The sequence below is a fragment of the Tachypleus tridentatus genome, chromosome 7 (genome assembly GCF_004210375.1).
Source record: "Tachypleus tridentatus isolate NWPU-2018 chromosome 7, ASM421037v1, whole genome shotgun sequence".
In the NCBI taxonomy this organism is placed as follows: domain Eukaryota; kingdom Metazoa; phylum Arthropoda; class Merostomata; order Xiphosura; family Limulidae; genus Tachypleus; species Tachypleus tridentatus.
In genome coordinates, this window is record NC_134831.1 from 24,501,164 (window position 1) to 24,520,587 (window position 19,424).

At 32.6% G+C, this 19,424-nt stretch overlaps 1 protein-coding gene across 1 annotated transcript in view; it reads left to right on the forward strand.

Annotated features, from left to right (window-relative positions):
- The window catches only part of LOC143255321 (methanethiol oxidase), a 60,534-nt gene that overhangs the window by 16,447 nt on the left and 24,663 nt on the right, over window positions 1-19,424 (forward strand). The window contains exons 2-6 of the mRNA XM_076510790.1: window positions 694-860; window positions 6,631-6,816; window positions 7,565-7,685; window positions 15,760-15,942; window positions 16,449-16,630. Coding sequence (XP_076366905.1) covers window positions 694-860; window positions 6,631-6,816; window positions 7,565-7,685; window positions 15,760-15,942; window positions 16,449-16,630 — 839 coding nt within the window. The remainder of the gene's footprint in view (window positions 1-693; window positions 861-6,630; window positions 6,817-7,564; window positions 7,686-15,759; window positions 15,943-16,448; window positions 16,631-19,424) is intronic.

Sequence of the window (19,424 nt, forward strand, 5' to 3'; positions counted from 1 at the left end):
TAGTTTGTTGCAGAAGTATTTGGAAAGTCTTCTCAGTCCTAAGCAGTTAATTGAGTGCTGATGAGTAAGAAGCTGGCAGTTGGTAAAAACACAAGGCAATTTGTGAATAATATTGTTTGATTTCTTTTCTTGTGTTTTCTTGTTTTATCCCTTTGCTGTTCAGTTTATACTCTGAATAACATTTCCATAACCTCCTGTATTATGATTATTCAAAACACTTTTTCAGATATCAATATGTCTGAATATTTATACTTATCTAATTTGTATTTCTTCAAAATAATGGAAGATTGTATTTCTGTTAGAGGATTACATATAATAATGGATAAACAAATAAGTGCAGTTACTGGGGATTTCTGCAATAGGTGTGATTCATTTTTAAAAATAATACATTTATCCACAACTCACAATTTTAGCTTTATCAAATTAAAATGTATAATTAATATGCTATTGTTTTTACCATTTTCAATTTTTTACTGTTAAAATTTAAATTGCTAGAAGCTCACATTTTTTTCAATGTTTTTTGTCTAAATATTAATATTTGGTGATACTGATATCTCATTTTACATATCTGTTCCTTTTAAAAATAAATGGCAAACTTAATAATTTTCTGATCTGTTATATACGTTAATGTGGTTAAATATTACCAGCATATATATATAGCTATAGTGCTAATAATCAGGATTTTACCAACAGCAAATTGTGGAAAAGGTCCTGGATACAAAAGTCCACTGGCAGCAATGGAGGGACCAAGAGAAAAAATACTTTATGTCGTCTGTATTCAACCTGATTCTTTTAGGTCAGGTAAAACAGATTATCTTGCTACAGTTGATGTTGATCCTGATTCCTCAACATATTGCAAGGTATTTTAACTACGTTAATTCCTTATTACTTGTATACTTTAAAAATTTTATTAAAAACAAGTAATTGTTATTTAAAATGTATATGTTAAACATGTTTTCTGTAACTTACCTAATAAAAGTGGATTTTTATAGTGTGTTCCATTTTTTAACTTTAAGTGTGCTTTGTAACTTATGCCTTGAGAATTGGCCAATAAAAGGAAAAATACTGTATCTACTGAAACTAGAAATACTCAAATTACAAAGAATAAATCTTTGATTTGATTTTATTATTATATATGCACAGTAGTTTGTTTTTCTCATATATCAGGAAAGGTTCTTCTAAACTCTGTTCTCCCCATAGATATTTCTGTATGTTTGGTGGTCTTATACATAGATCGTTACTTTGGTTTGAAAAAGTAGATACCCTTAAAGTTGTACCATTTTAGACATACTTATAAGAAAACATATTGGAATACAAGCTGACATCATGGCCCTTCAGCACATGAATGTATACATCAGTCACTGAATAAAATACATTTCTTCAGAAAAAAATTCTAAAAGACAAACCCCCAACACACATGCACACACGAGTTTCACAAATCGTTCTGCCAGAACATGACAATGTGGATTTGGACATCCTTCTTCCTTCTCCTCCCTATGTCTACAGTTGCATATTGTTTTGGAGGAGTTGTTAAGGCCTCCTTTCCCATTTGTTGCTTAATCCATCAGGTTTGTTATGTTTCATCTTTATCTCCAGTTTCCTATAGTTCTACTCCTTTTCTTTTCAGTAATGAGTCATTGGGTCATTGTTTAGTGCTACCTAATTATCTCCAGATATTGGGGTTCATGCGAGTCAATTTGGGGACCAGGTGAGTTCAGGTGTCAGTATGTCTTGACTCCCCATATACTTTGGATGACCATGCTGTAACATATCATCATTTTGACTTTTCTACTTAAATTTACAGTGATTGGAGTCATTTGTTCCTGTTTGGGGGTTTGACCCCAATACATCAGTTTCCTTTTCCCTATCTTTAACAGACAGTGTGGCTCAGTAAATTTGCACTTTTGACTTATAGTCAAATGATTTTAAGTTCATGGTTGACCTGTTACACTGTTGTGTCCTTCTGTAAGATGCATTACCCCACTTGTTCCAGTCTACTCAGCTGTTGGGTACCAGCTCTTAGCTCAGGGTTCAGCTGTGATGGACTGGTATTTTGTCCTGAGGAAATGGGTTACCATATAGAGTTTGACAGGCCTAGCCCTATATCCTTTTTAAAGTCACCCAGTGGGTTGGTGTTAAGTTCATGGATTTATAGTCCTAAATTCTGGAGTTTGATTCCACATGGTAGACATTGCAGGTGGTTGGATGTGACTTTTCTCGGAAATCAAAGTACTTTGAACAAATAATTGCACTAAGATTAGGAGAAGACCAGTCAGCTCAATTTTAAAAATTGGAACTGGTGCTTTATCATTGATCTGTTGGCTTTGAACCAATTCTTGGCCCTCTCACATTTCACCCATGAATTGCACTTAGCCATTCATTGGGATTTTCCTCTTGGTTTGTTGGTGACAATGGTCAGTGTGTGGGATGAATACCTATACACTCATATCTTCTTTGCATCCTGACATTATCTTTGTTTTTTCCATCTTTTCTTTTTCAACTTGTCTTGGCTCCCTACATATTTTTTTGCATGTTCCAGGCATTTACCCATATTACTTTTCATTCCAGGAGCCTACATTTCTACTCTACATAGATGACTAGCTTCTTCTGGCTTCCTCATGGACCAGCTTTGCCATTTATACTCAGTTTCTCATAAGAGTAGCAGCTCAGGTTGGTTGGTGTGGGTGGAGACATTTTTCCTCACCTCTACACAAAACCTAGCTCATCTTGGATTATTGTTTAATTTCATTCTTAGTCAGTTACAAACTTCTCTTTGGTTAAAGGTTATGGAGTTTCTAATTCACAGCTCTCCTCCTCTCCTTCTCCCATAGACTGAGTGGTTCTTTCTATTTTGGAGACATGAGCTTCTCTGGAAATTCTCTTTTCTCTTGGTTGTTTCAACATGTGTCACCTTAAGTGGGTTTATAGGAGCTTTGTTTGGGATCCCTCGGATGTTCCTATCATACCTTCTTCTTCTATACAAACTGACTTTATGTGGAGGTTAGATCAGGACAATGCACCAAAAAATGTTTCTCTTTGTTAGATATGCATGACTGTTTTATTTAAATTAATATGATAGTTATAACCAAGATAGGTATAAAGTGCAACTGTTATACTTAGTAAGTTTAGAAGCATTAACTTATGGCAGGTTTGCTTACATTACTTTCTGTAAATGATTTGTTGTGTAGTTCAGCTGTTGTGTATTGATATCATGTTACTTGAATCTTTGAATTGTTTCATTGCTTTAAGTGAGTATTGTTACCTCATAACATCATTCTTGTAGTTTCAATGAAGTTCTAGGCCTCATTCAGATAAAAAAAGCTAAATATATATAGATATATGTAGTTAATCAATCAAGTTAGTTAATCAAGCTGTTTTAAGTGAAACAAAGTTACTGAGAATTATAGCAAAACAGATCTAAACTATAAATTTGGTCTTAAAGAATGTATAGTAGCAACTTTTAAAGTGTAATATTTGCAAATTATATTGATAACAGGATAGAGAAGAATAATTTATTTTATAGTTGGTTTCTAAAATAACTGAAATAGACTGTGTGGACTTTTGACATGAGAAAAAACATATTTAAAGCTTTGGATACAACTGTGGTAACTGACAGGATAAAATAATTGAATTTTTCACTGAGTGTATTGTTATAATAGAGTAGAGAAGAATAATTGTCACTTGGGTTCTAAAGTAACTGAATCATCCTGTATAAACTTTTGATATAAATGGGAATTATTTAAACCTATGGTTACAAATGTGATAAACAGTTGTGAAACAAATGATTTTGTACATACATTTGATTTGTTTTGAATATATTGTTTTAAAACAATGGATTGAGTGGCTTTCATTTATTGTGGAAATTTATTACCAACAAGTTACAGGCACCTACTGTAACGAATTTCAGGATTATTAAGACCTGACACTCTTCCTTTTCCTTGATTGGAAGGTCACATTTTATATGTGCTTCCTAGTTGAGGCACTTGTCTTCTTACTTGGGAGGTTTTTGGACAATAGACTCTCTTGGAGTCTTTTATCCTTTTCAACCCTTGGGGACTCTTTACGGTTTATCTGGCTTTGGTGCACTTTCCTCCAGCCATTTAAAGTCAATTAGTGATGGTGATTTCTTACCACTCAACTCTCATCTTGAACATCTTCAGGCAACTCAGGCAAGAGACTTCTTGTATTGGCCTTTGATCCTCCTGTACTTGGGCCAAAGTGATTTGATTCTTGTGTTGGCTTCTCATATTCTGGTGCCCTGAATGTTATTGCTGACTGTTTATCAAGTTTTGACAGAATTCCACCTATAGAATTAGTACTGGACCTATGTTTTTGTGAGTATTATGTTCCAGTTGGATTGTTCCAGATCTGGTTGCCTTTGCCACTTATCTCAGTTCTTTGTTTCCCTAGTTTTGATTTCTATTTCTGCATCCTTTGGTTTGAGCTTTGGTTTGGATTGGTCTGTGTCTATATGTCTACTCTCCCATTTGTTTGCTTCTCCATACACTTTTCATAATTCAGACCACCCTGAATTAGATTTTATAGGTGGTTATATTTTGATAAGGTCCATTGTGGTTTCCACTTCTGCACTGACTATTGGGGTTACAACATTTTATATTTCCCTTCTCCACCATCCTATATCTGCTCTGGTCTGTCATGTGTTGCGAGTACATTCCCACTTTCCATCTTCATGCATGGCTTTTGTTTGATTCGTGTTTTTTTTTTTATTTCATTATGTTTGTCTTTCTTCCAGGGACTATGGACCAAATGACTGTTTCAAGTTTTTGGAAGAGTACCACCATTAGATTGAACTTTCAGAATTATGTTTCACTGATAGAGAAAATGATATCTAGAAGTAGCAATGCTCCCTATGTTCAGTGTGAATTAGCAGTCATGTAGACAGTATGAGTGAGAATGTATATAAATGTTTCCTGTTAATTGATAAGAATTGAATCCAATCATTTCTATATGGTATTTTGAGTTGGTTGATAGAATGATATCTTGAGGGAAGATCAACTGCTGTTAAATTCACAGGTTCAGTAGAAAACAACTGTATAGCATTTTGTGGTTAAATATAAACAAAGGTTGTTCACTGGGCATTATTCACCTGTTCTGTTTTCTTATTTCTTAACTTCAAAATTCAATCTCTTTAGTCAATTTAATATTCACTTCATAATTTATCCTGCTTGTCTTCCCATTATAAAATGGACCTACCTAACTACATTTGCATAAGTTAATTAATATGAGAATATCATACTTAGATATACTTTTGATTGTAGTCTTTCTTTTAGAGTAGTGCTTAAGTTGAAATACATGTACACCAACATTTAATATTGTATAAACAGTACTAGTAACTAAACATTCTGTTAGTTTTTTCAGTAACATTTCTGTTTCTTATTCAGTTGTGTTTTATTGACCCTTGCCTTTATATATATCTGTTTTTCAAGTCACTATTTATGTTGAACATTGCTAAAGTTAGTATGTTTTTAAACTTAATAGTTGAAAGAAGTCATTGAACATGTGTGTTCACCACTGTAGCCCTGTCAGTTGGTTACATAAGTATTGTTTGATATAATACAAATGTTTGTGTGTGTCTTCCAGTCAACAGCCTTTCATTAGAATGTATTAACAAAAATCCTGTTTTTAATAAAATTTGCTGCATTCAGTAAAACAGTTTTAATAAGTTTCCAGAATTCTAATAACTTACAGAGAGATTTTATGACAGTTTAAAATGGCATTAGGAAATTTTTCTTTTGTAGAGATTTGTAAAGGAATGCAAGGATGATAAAACTGTCCAAAACTACATAGAATATTGAGAAATGTATATTAATATGCATAGTAATATCACATCTGAAAGTACATACAGAAACATGCTTGTATTATAGTTATAGATAATTTTAATATACTAAAAGAAAAAGATGTAACATCATAGATGCTTAGATATTTTAAATATTACTGTGGTTGTATAAGCAGTTACTAGTGGATTGATCTGTTAATTCAGTTAATTGAGAACTTGCCTAAATATATGAGAGGTTTCAACATCAGTCCAAACCCTGAAAATGCAAAAATGTGATTATCACAAAAAAACTAGATGTGGGATCTGAGATAAGTTCTGAAGATGGGCTTTGTTAGCAAGAGAGAAAGAATCTGATAGTTTCTACCTTATTATTATTATGTAGAATTAACTCGGGTCCCTAGTAAAGTGTGAACAGAATTTGAAATCTAATATATGAGGTATATAAGATTCAATACCAAACCCAGAAAACTTAAAAATATAATTGCCACTCTGTTCAGTGTATGTTATTTTAAGTTAATTTTTATCAGACAAATATTCTTTCAGTTCTTAATCTTTGATTTTATTTTGTAAATATATTACTTATTTGTATTCCATTTTATGCTATATTCTATTTAAACTATGGTAGTGACACAAAATGTAAAAAAGAGCAACATTATATATTTTTCATAAAATAAGTGTGCTTACAAAAAAGTGTATTTAAGTCATGTGAAAGAAACTGTATATAGTTTTTGTTTTTGGAACTTTAAAGCTTGTTTTCTATTTATTAATTTGAATTTTGATTCATAGTAAAGACTTCCTGAGTGGCCTGTTTGTTTTCTATTTTTCTTTAAAAGGTAATATCCAAGTTGCACATGACTCATGTTGGGGATGAGCTCCATCACACAGGATGGAATGCTTGTAGCAGTTGCCATTATGATCCTACAAAGTCCAGAGATCGTCTTATTCTGCCTGGCCTCAACAGTGATCGTATTTATGTAGTTGATGTAGGAACAGATCCAAAGGACCCAGAGTTGTTCAAGGTGAGAAATTTTATGTGTGTGTTTTCTTATAGCAAAGCCACATTGGGCTGTCTGCTGAGTCCACTGAGTGGAATCGAACCCTTGATTTTAGCATTGTAAATTCCTAGACTTACTGCTGTACTAGTGGAGGACAAGAAATTTTATTATTAGTATAAGTAATATATGATCAAATGAAAGGCATGCATTGTATGTGCAACTAAATCTAAATCTTTTAAAAGTTTTAAGCTTAGAATGTTTTATTTTTGTTGACTAAACCAGGATTTGTAAAGATAAAATCAAATGTAAAGCTTAGTTATCTGGAAATGAATCCAGGATAATGTATTAATTTGCTTTTCATATTGTAACTTCTTTAAAGACAGTACAAAATAATTTAGTTTCATGGTGATCATGGAAATATTGTTAATGTTGTGACATTGGTATCATACTTAAGAGTCATAAACAGTATGAAATATATTTTGTAAGCACAAAATTGTGAGCACAAAGCAAAAATACATGTTGTCATAAAAGGAACAATTCTATTTTAAGTGCATCTGTATGCAAAGATTGCTTTGTTGTAGTTTATGTTCTAATTTATGTTTATTTATTTATGAGTATTATCATTATTAATTTTATCTTCACTTATATTTTAGTAATATTGTAAGTAAGATAAACATTGCTAGTTATACTCTATATTTATAAGTTTATACTTTATACAATAAAGGTAAATCTAGATTTCAAGCTTTTAGTAATGGTTCTTCATATTAACTAGGTTATTGAACCAATGGAAGTTCATACAAAAGGAAGAACATGTGCTCCTCACACTGTTCATTGTCTAGCAAGTGGTGAAGTTATGATTAGCTGTATGGGAGATCCAGAAGGGAATGCTAAGGGTAAGCTGAAAGTTGGAACAAAATGATTATTATAGTTAATTTAGTACAGACTATCTTATTAATTTATTTAACATTACTTTTACATGACAGTCAGAACTGATAGAAATAAAATAGAAAAAGTAAATGGTAAATGTACCAAAGATTAATTTTAAAATTAAATTGGAATGTAAGAGACCATTTATGTTAGGTGTCTTTCAAATTATACATAAAGCTGTATTTTTCAACAAAGTTTAAAGCATTATAAATGTAACTTTGTGTTCTGGAATATGTAGTTAGTTTACAGTGTATAAAATAACTATTTTTAGTGTGAATTTTACTTTCTGATTACTCAGGGAAAACTTTCAAGTAAACCTTGATGAAATAAAAATTAATTTAGTCTACAATCCTTTTGATAGTCTGATGGTATTTATTATGATTAAAAATTAATACAAAAACGTTAAATTAGTGTACCTTGTTTGTTTGTTGTTAAGTGCAAAGATACACCATGGGCCATCTGTGCTGTGACCACATAGTTTTTAGTGTTATAAACCTTCAGATGTATGGCTGGGCTACTAAGGGGGACTATATAGTGTAGAAATAAATATCTCAAAATATGTTTGTTTAGAAATGTAATGTATAATAAACAAAATGAAGTACAGTTTGAAAAATTATAATAATAACATAGGTAACCTATTGTTAAAATGAGTGATTATTAAATGATCATATGTTTGATGGCTTCATACAAACTACAAAGTATAGAAAAATACCAAAACGTAGTTCTGATATGTTCCGTTTTACTACAACTTGTATCAGCTATTGATTTTATATGACCTTGTTGACCTGCATGTTCAAAATCATATTAAAGTACTTTTCAACCTTCTTTATATGCATAAAGTTAATGTAATGCTAAATGTTTTCTGCTTTTCTATTTTTGGAAATTATAAAAAAATGGAAGAAGATTATAAATATTTGAAATTGACAGAAAGAAATTGAGAATTACATGATTGAAATAAGGCTCTGTCTACTGATTTTTCCAATTTTCTTCCTCTTAAATAAATATACATTTCTATGACTTCTTTAATAATTGTTTGTCTTTTTTATCATTGATTTCGTTGAGATTTTTGAAGAGAGTTGAATCATAGTTTTTCTTTAGTTGTATAATAGAGTCGTATAATTAAAACAGTTTTTAGAGTCTGTTTGTAAGTCAGTGTTGTGTGTTTACAAAGAAATAAAATGTGTTTGAACATAAAGTGATGAGATTCTATGGATTTCCTGACTTCTTTTGTTTTTCAAAACTGTTTAGGTGATGTCTTCATTGAAATATCCATTTAAATGCTGCTTCAAATATACTGCACACAAAAAAAGTAAATGAAATAACCAAGGAAATTAGGATGCATTTAAAAGAAGACAGTCATTTTTTATGAGTAAACTCTATTTTATTATAAGTGCTAAGTCTGTTTTATCACTACTTAGAATTGTGGAAACCAAGTGAGAGATTTGATGTCCAGTGTTTTCTCTTTTTCACTGTAGATTGCTAAAGTAGATGGGCTTGAAAGTATGTTATTGGTCTTAAAAGATGCTACTAGATTATTGTTGTTATGAGCAGAAAGATGAAGCTCAGCTTTTTGCATGTATATTTGTAAAGTACTTATAAATGTGGAGAGTTTGGTATGTGGTTTGTAGATTACATCATTTTAAATTGTGGGTAAAACCATATTATTGCTGTGTTAATTAAGTCGTTTAGACAAATAAAAGTTTTTCTGCCATAAGGTATAGTGAAAAATATAGGATATTTGGTAAATGGGTAATTTTTAAAGATGTCTAAGTTTTTTTCATGAATAATACCATCAAATTTTAATTGCACTTTTTTGACATTTATTGTTGATTAGCATAAAAAGCTATTTCTGTATGAAAATTGAAGTAGTTAAAACAAACATCATATGTTTGGGTAAGAAGACATTTAACTAAATTAAGTTAGTAAGTTAAAAACAAAAAAGTCAAACTGAGTATGGAGTCCAGTAAAAAAATTTATCTTGATATACAAGAATGCTAGAAAATGGAAGTGTTTGGTTACATTAAATTTACAAGTATTTTATGAGATTGGAAATTAGATGAAATGTTGGATGCATGTTCTTTTGAATAGATGATGATAAAAGTATCATTAACAAATGTTTGTAAACAGTTTGTTTGAATGCAAGTGCAGTGTCTTAACAACTTTTTTTTTCAGTATAATAAAGAAATGCATTGGCAACAGTTGGATATAGAGGAAAGCAATGCCATAAATTTTGTCATATATATTTCTGTTTATAATTAACTTATCATTTATAAGATGATACACACCTTTTCACACCCATATGGGACTGCCTTAGAAGTTTGCATGCCACTAGATTTTAAGCAACTCCCATCTAAACTCATGATAATAATTCTTGCAAATTGCAGTATTTGCATAATGACTTTATTATGAAGTAAAAGCCCTCCACCAACAGGAGGGTGATGCTCAGGAACTTCATTGTTTTTCTTGTCAGCTGAATATATCAAATGTCTTGTTTTGCAAATTTACAGAGAATTTACTAAAGGAATTTCTTTCTTTCTTCAAAATATGAACTCTAAAGTATGTGTAACTTCTTTAACATTTTGTATGAGTGAAGGATATATTCACACTTGTCAGATTGAAGCTTGGCTACTGAAAATATGTTAAATGTGGATTACATGACAGCCATAGTGTTTAGGACGGTGACTTCTACTATGCAGAAAGGGGTTTCATCACCTGTCTATTCATCTGGTGCTACTTACTCTTATTCTGATGGGGAGAATGATGAGGAAGATGAATTTGTCTCTTTGTTTCCTCATTCTCACTATACTTTAGGAACAGAGCCATAGCTAGACCATGAAATGCAGTTGCCTATGCAGGGTTTAGTTAGAAGGGAGTACAATCCAAGTGCTGAGCCTGTTATTGAATAATTTATTCAGAACTATATGGATTGGAAGGCAAATAGAAAAACTTACCATTTGAACTTATCCTTCAAATTAACCAAGATAACTTGCTCTATTTAGTGTCATATGGTACTTAAGTTCCTGTTTTCACTTCTTACTCTTGAACTGTGTCATCTTGTTCTTATGTTCTAATGTGTAAATATTGTTACATTCTCTAGTGTTGTAGTATTTACCATCTCATTTAGCTACATGCTTCTGTTGTAATATCTATATGTTTGTAGGAAAAGGAAAAAAACAGGGCCCAAGAGTTAGCATATCCAGTCATCCATAACATCATAAAACTTATTCTGGCTACCAAATACTACAGGAAGCATGCTTGACAGGATAATTCGGTTTTTACTGTATCTGACATTAATATAAAGTAAAGTGAAAACTAAGATTTATGGTAATTAAATGTGGAACATTGATTTGTTCAGTAATTAATTTATGTTTTAGTAATTATCTTTAAAATAAATTTATTAACTGTACTATTTTATGGAATAGTGACCATGAATAACAAATCTGTTCTGTATGGATTTGTGCCATGAAAACGTTAGGCAGACCTATAGTTTAGTACACTTTGTGGAACCTATGCACACTGAATGAACAACCGACATGCATGGCACATAAGTTTATGAAGCTTGCCCAGGGCACAAAAGTGACTAGTTATGGCTTTGCTTAGGAACCTTTCTTCCTGTTGAGGAAAATTTCCAAACTTTCTCACATTATCAGGACTTTATAACTTAGGTATATTCAATTTTGTCTCTTGTTGCTGTGTCATATGACTCTTCCTTTTCCCTCCTTCATAATCCTAATTCTAACAAATTTTATGTTTTTCTCCTTCTCTGATATTGGTGTTCATCCTACTTCATTTAAGATCAACCACATTCCCTCAATCTTACACCTCATCATTCTTATCTTTCTGATTATTTTATCATAGCTAATAGTCATTTGATCTTCCCCTTTCTGGAGTTATAGACCATGAAGTCTTTTGCACATGTAGGTGGCAGACTCTTTAGTGTTGATTTTGCCTGCTCTCTAGTGCCCAATTCTCTCATCTTTGTATGATTCTCCTTTCTGTTCTTTGTTACCTTTCCTCTTTATACTTCATGTCAGAGACAAGTCACTGAGCCCAGGTGAATTTGTTGGTGATTTCCATCCCCTTCTCTTTTCTACCATGGTTTGTGCTACTTTTTCTGCCTGTTACTTGCTCACATGAATCATTTGTTGTTGGGCAGGGACACCCTTCTTTCCCATGTTTGATTTCTTTTTACAAGACCTCTGCCTCACCCTGTTTCTTCATCCTTCCTTTTTTTGGAGGTATTCCTGATTAAGTTGACTCATGGGCAGAAACACCCATCATTAATCCTCACTAACATCCTTGATTATTCAACTGTCATAAACTTCTCATCCCACTATTGTACCTTGTCCTAGTCTCCCTACTTCTCATATACTTTCCCTCTTCTCATCCTCCCCATGCTAATCAATTGACTTTGGCCCAGTGTCAGTATTACTTGGCTCTTAGGTAGATTTGGATCCTGTAGGGGCTCATCTGTTGCAGTTTGTATATTTCTAGGAACAACTCCCTACAGATGAATGGGTAACTCTTGTCTTCCCCTCCCCTTCTTAGCCCACACCCAGTTCACTTCCATACTCCATCAGATCCCATCTGTAAGAAGCAGTGTTTGATCTGTTACACAAACAAGCCACAGAGAGAATGTATAACCCTTTTCTGAGGTTTTACTTTTGCCTCTTTGTGGAACCCAAAAAGACTTGTAATGTAGGTAGATCAGTGGTAGACTAGTTATTGGCCTTTCCCTCCTAAATAGTTTCATAGTCATTGCTCATTTTTCTGTGGAAAATTTCTTTCCCCACTGTTGGTCCTTTTCATCTGCAATATGGATGCAGGGCTGATATATGGTTGTCAGCACATTTAAGAGTTTTTTTATCATTTTATTAATTTTTTCATAATGATATCACCTACAAATAAATGAAAATAAAAATGTAACACGACAACAAACATTCCGATGTGTACATTACATTAATAGAAATTTATTGAGACTTTTACCATTTTAGTAATTTTTTCATGATAAAAACTAGAATAATAAGGAAAAAGAACTTATTACAAACAAGTGAAAAATTTCAAACATGACAACAGACATTCAAGTGCATACACAATTCTTACTAACACTTGATACTTCTTAACATTTCAATTTTTTTTCATTTGGAAAAATAATGAGAATAGGAATAAAGAATTTATTACAAATAAACAAAAATATCAATTTACTAGGTTATTTAACAGGCAACAGTAATAGGTAAGAGCACAACATTGTAGGCTAGAACATTTTATGAGAAACACTGATAAAAAATTACAATTTTGGTGTGCCAAAAATCAGAAAGTAAATATTCATTTTTGTTACTTGTCATAGTTGTTGGGTAGGGACACCCTCCTTTCCCATGATTGGTGAAGTGACTAAGTCAGTATTAAACATTCTGGTGTGGCAACTATACATTTATTGAATATCAATGTGAAACTTGTAAAGAAGTGTTATCATAAAATTCAAAGTAAGTAATTGCTAAAGCATGTCCCTGCGTGTGGCAAGGGGATAAAAAAAAGAACCCAAACATGTTTGTTTCTTATACACAAGAGCTTCACTATAAGTAGATATAGCAGAATAAAATAGTCTGAACCAACTTCTGTTTCAACAAGTACACTAGCACAAATAGATACATGTATGAATGTGATGGCAATAGGGCACACATAGTTATAATCTTGGCACAAGAATAATCAGATATCTACAGTATAAAACTACTTCAACTTTCATTTTAGCAGGCTAACTTTTTGACCCCTGTCAACTTGACCATTCCAGGCATGTAACTAAAGTGCATGGGATAATCAGCACTTCCCTACACTCACAAATGGCAAATCATGTTATGGGTCAAGGCAACATTAAATGTACAATTGGCTAATATAAAATTATTTAACACTAATTAAGATTGTGCCTCCATATGGATGACGAAGATGGACATCTCAGAGTTTTTTAAGTTGCCTCTTCCTCTTCAACCAAGTGGTCAGGGCCTTCACTTGCCATCTGCAGAGACTGGGTCTACAATTCCACTGTTACATGGGCAGTTGGCTTCTCTTGTCTCAATCCAAGGAAGAGTTTTCCCTTTACACTTGTCTTCTGTGAGAAACTGTCCATTTGGGTTGGCTTGTCAAAACTTCCAAATCATTTTTCATTCCTACTCAATTTCTTGTTCTCTTGGGAGTATTCTTCAACTCCTTTCTCAGCTAGACTTAATTAACCTTCTCCTATTTGCCTGCAAACTCTGGAATTTTCTGTCACCAGAATCTAAGCTTCTATTTTTCACACTATACAAGACGTTCTATCAGATTTGAGGACCATGGCTTCACTGAAATTACTTTATTCCTGTGGTTTATGCTTATATGCGTCTCCTCCAATAGTCCTTGCATGGCCACTTAAAGGAACCTTTGAACTCAATAATTCTTCTGTCCCCTTCTCTTCTTGTGGATTTCTCTTGGTAACTGGACCACTCCAATACTACTATTGTTATGTTTCTACTGCCATCCAAACATAATTTACATCTCTTCACTAATGCTTTTTTACCAAGATGGAGATGAGGAACAAAACATCTCTGAATGACACTCTTACATCAGGTACTTGAACCCATTATTAATCCTCTCTCCATATCAACATGCTTGAACTTTTGGCAGTGCTTTGGGCATTTACTCATTTTCTACTTCTCTGAGAAGATCATTTATTTAGGATTAATTCTGAGAACTCCTTGGTTGTTTTTTACATCAACTGTCAGGGCAGTAATTGATCCTGGACCCTGTTTTCACACCTTTGACCTTTAGTGGGCTGGTTATTCTCAATTGATTCCCCTTGTTGCCTATAACATGCTGGATAAGATTAATATCATTGTGGACCAATTTTCTTAGCCAGACTGTGTCATGCCTATGGTCTCTTCATTGTCAGGTTTGCAGGGGGTTTGCTCTCTATTGGAGATTACACTGATTGATGTCTTTACTTTTCACTTCCAAACTTTTCCTCTTCTGGTCTCCTGTTCCCCATCATTCAGCTTTTGCTGTCAGTGCTTTAAGTCAGGACTGGTTTTAACTTTTGCTTTATGCTTATGCACCTCTCTGTCTTTTATCTTGGATTCAGGCCTTGAATCATTACATTTCTTTTTATGTCCTCTTGGTGGCACCTCTATGGCTTGCTCAGCCCTGGTTTCCTCTCTTTACCATATGTTTTCCAATCTCCTTCTTTCCCTGTTATCCATACCCTCTTTCTTGCTTCAACTGCACATATCACTCTTTCATCAAGGGATCTTTTCCCCCATCTTCATGTTTTGGACTTATGCAATCCATAACCTGTTAAAGTGGACTTTTAATTTTTCCTTTATTATTCTTTTCACTCTTCTATTTTGTCAATCTTCAAGTGTAAGTGACATGATTTTGACATTGGTTCATCTGTCCCAATCTTCTTCTTGACTATCTCTTCAGTTTTTTTTAACTAACTGTTTGAAAAAGAATAGGCTATTTCCACCATTGCTGGTTATTGAGCTGCCTTGTCTATCACCTTTTGCACTATTGAAAGGTTTTTTCTTCCCCATTCTCTCCACATTGTTCCAAGAGTTCCTTATCCATATGCTTCTTTGCCTTGTTTCTGTGCCTGATTTGAACCTCTTTGTAGTCCTAAATACAGCTACTCAGGCTCCTTTTGACTCTTTGGACACCTGCTCTTTATTTTACCTTTCCCTTGAGACTTATTTTCTCCTTATCTGTGGTTGCTGTTGTTCAGATCTCTGTGCTCTGTACATTTTATACAAACTTACTTTTGCAGATATGTTTCAAATTCTGTTTTCATCAAATAAGTTTGTAGTACACATCAATGAAGTTTTTAGAAATAGTTCTTTATGCATCTGTTCTAAATCATTGGTTCATTTCTTATTTTTAAGTAACACTCCTTTACATAACAAAACAACAAACAACTTTTGTTTCAAAAAGAAAACAAGATTTTGATTTTCATCTAATACAGTATGTCAGTATTTACATATAATAACAATTTGAAGCATACTTTGTTTTTAACCATAGGATCTTTCATCCTACTTCATGGAGAGGAGTTCTTTGTGAAAGGAACATGGCAACAAGAGGAAAACTGCGCTGAATTTGGCTATGATTATTGGTATCAACCACGACATAATGTGATGATAAGCTCAGCATGGGGAGCTCCAAATGCTTTTAAAAAGGGATTCCATTTGGAAGACGTTGCTCGAGGTAAAAATATGGCTGCTAAAATATTTATTCCATGAACATGTTATTCAGTAAATATGTACGAGTATGTTGTCAGTGCAAATTTGTAAAGACCAGAAGTTTTAAAATAACTGTTTATTATTTTGCAAACATAAATCCCAAGTTTTGTTTTAATTCATTATTTTTTAAAGTTTACAACAAAGAAAATGTAATATAGCTGTAACAAGTAAAGTATCATGTGATTTGGAAATTATACAGAACATGTCTTGATCACATAAAGTATAGCAAGAAATTATATGTAATGTTAACTCAGTTAGAACAATAAAATGCATATATCACTAATAACATAAAAGTTTATAACAGTAATTTCAATCTGCTCAGTGAAATCATCATGTTAAAATAAATTTACAGTTTTTTTCTAATGTTAGATTTTGTAAAACAATTTTGCTTTTTCATTATGCTATTTAGTTTCAAAGAAAATAATTTTTTTTTTTAATTTTTCAAATTTTATTTGAACGACTTAAATGCAGGAGATTATGGCACTTGCTTGACAGTTTGGGACTGGAAAGAAAGAAAACAAATTCAGAAAATTGATTTGGGAACTGAAGGAATGATGCCTCTAGAAATACGATTTCTTCACAATCCTGATGCTTCAGAAGGGTTTGTCGGATGTGCTTTATCGGGAAATGTTTTCAGATTTTTTAAAAATGAGGTGTGGAATGTAATGGTTTATATACATTTTTTAGGTTTTTTATACAATGATTTTATTGGAGCCATATTAGTTTAAATTATACTGCATGAAAAAGAAAAACATCCTGTTGAGGTCTTCTTATAACCATGTATATTCAATAAGTATTTGAGCAGGTCGAAGTGAGTATTAGCTGTCTTGAGGGGTAAATGTTCCTTCTAATGTTATGAAATAATAGTTCTTATTATTTATTTATCATAAAAACTAAATACAATTGGTTCAGGTTACCAGTAGTTAAGTTCAATTCTAGCTTTCACAATTCTTCTTTTCATAATATTTTTAATATAGATAATATTTAGGCATTCATAAACACTGAGCCTTAACATAACATTTCAAAATGTATTTTGATTTCTTAAGAACTATGAATTATTTATGAATAACCTAAGTATTTGTTTTGCTTTACAGTAGTAGCCTACAGTATATCATTTTAAACATGGCACACTTATTGAACCCTTGCACATGAACAGTAACAAAAGTAAAATACTACAAGTTTTGGATATTTAGAGATTTTAATGAAAGTTTACATATCACTAAACAATAAATGTCAAAAGCTATTAAAACACTAGTAGTGAGAAAATATCTCTAACTCTGAGAAAAAAACATTGATTTTATTGTTGACTTGTTGTACACTGTTACAAGTTATTGTCAGTAATTGAATGAAAACATATTGTATTATTAGTCTACCTAATTCTTGTTTTCTGATGTCTGGTTCACATGAAGGTTCATCCGTATGGTTTCTTAAAAACTGTTAATTTTTCACCATCTTCACTTTAACATCTAGGTTTCCCACAGGTATAAAGTTTTCATCTTTCTTGCATCCTTTAGAAAAAAGTTTTTATTTTTTACAAGCTTTAATCTGCAGTTCCTTGCAATATTTCCTTTCCATTTACACTTGAAGCACCTATTATCTTTTGGTTTATTCCATTCCTTCTGTGTAACTATTAATTTAACTGATTATTTTACTTTTTTCGTGTTATCATTGCTATGAGTTGATGTTTCAGTATTACTGATCTGGTATCCTGTAACTTTGATAGAACATCTTAAGTTGTGTATCTGCAATCATAATGGATTCTAGTTTTCTTGAAAACTGCAGAGCTTCCCTCAGAGATTTACACCTACTCTGCTTCAGCCTAATTCTCATATTTTTCTGTTGTGATGTTTATAAGTTAGTCATATGGCAGGGAATCTATTGTCTCATGAGAAGCATCCTAGTAAAATAGCTGGAAAATCTCCAAATCTTCTGCAAATTCAACTAAGTCTTGTTCTTCCATCCATACCCCTGTTCCAAATATTTCCTTTCGATACTTCTTTCTGATGTAACACTCTGAACCTGTTAGATAAAGCAGCTACCAGTACATTATAGTTGTTACAGCTTTTAACTGGAAAGTTACTTAATGCTGTCAAATTTTGTCATTTTAAATGAGTAGCAAGATGGATCATTTGTTGTTGACTATTCCACTAATTTATTTTGGAAATTATTTCAAACTGAACTTGATACAACCAATATTAAACTGGCCAACTAAATTCTGGATATGTATTTGGTAATGTCAAGGCTGTAGTATTCTAAAAAAAATATTTCAGTAACAGGTTATGCAGCAGTAGTGGTAATAGGTGTAAGCCAAATACGGTGCCTTGCAAAAGTGTTTACCTCCCCCTACAAAGTTTTCAAATTTTAATGTAATCAGAGTTTGCAGTCATGAAACTTTCCAATGGGACTTTGTATTTAGAATTTACACTATCTACTCCAAATTGAGATGGCTGAAGAAACACTGATATTATGTAAGTTAGATTTTCAAAGAAAATTAGAATATTCTGAATTGCATAACTATTCAACCTCTCTGCTACAGCAACCATAAATCTGTACAGGAACAAAAGATTAGTTTGAAAGGTCATAAAATTAGTGTAATGGTTTATGTCTGTGTGTAATCAAAGTAGTTTAACTTGACTTTAGAGTAAATGCCACAACTCACATGGTGATATGACATGAAGACAGAGCTTTTGAAACAAGTCAGGGATGAAGTTGTACAGAGGTACAGATCACAAGGGGTAATGAGAAAATTTCAAAGTCATTGGTTATCACTTTGAGTATGTTGAATTCCATCATTAAGAAGTGGAATGTGCTTCATATCACTCAGACACTATCCAGATCAGGTCACTCTTCTAATGTAAGCAGTCAGACAAACAGGAAACTGGTTATGGATACGACTGTGAAGCCAACAGTCATTTTGAAAGATTTGCAAAATTCATGTCTGAGATGGGAGTCAGTGTTGAAACATTGGCAACATCCTGGTCCTAACAACAAGTTTGTCTGTATGGAAAAGTGGCAAGAAAGAAGTCAGCAATGAAAAATATAATCATTGTAAATCTCATACGTAGTATGTGACAAAGTATGTAAATGATACTACAGACATGTGACAGAAGAATTTGTGGTCAAAGACAAAACTGAGCTTTTTAGTCTAAATTCAGAGTATTACCTCTGGTACAAGTCTAACACAACACATCATCTGGCCAATAGCATCATAACTGTCAAGCCTGGTGATGGCAACATCATATTATGAGGATGCTTCTCATCAGCAGGGGTTAGGAAAGATAGATTGTGCAAAGTCCAAGTGAACCTAAATGAAAATGTGCTTGAGTCAGCTAAGAATCTAGAACTGAGTTGAAAATTCACATTCCAGCATGACACAAAGCCAAAACCACACTGGAAAGGTTTCAAAAGAAGTTAGTGAATGTTCTGGACTAGTACAATGAATCCTTA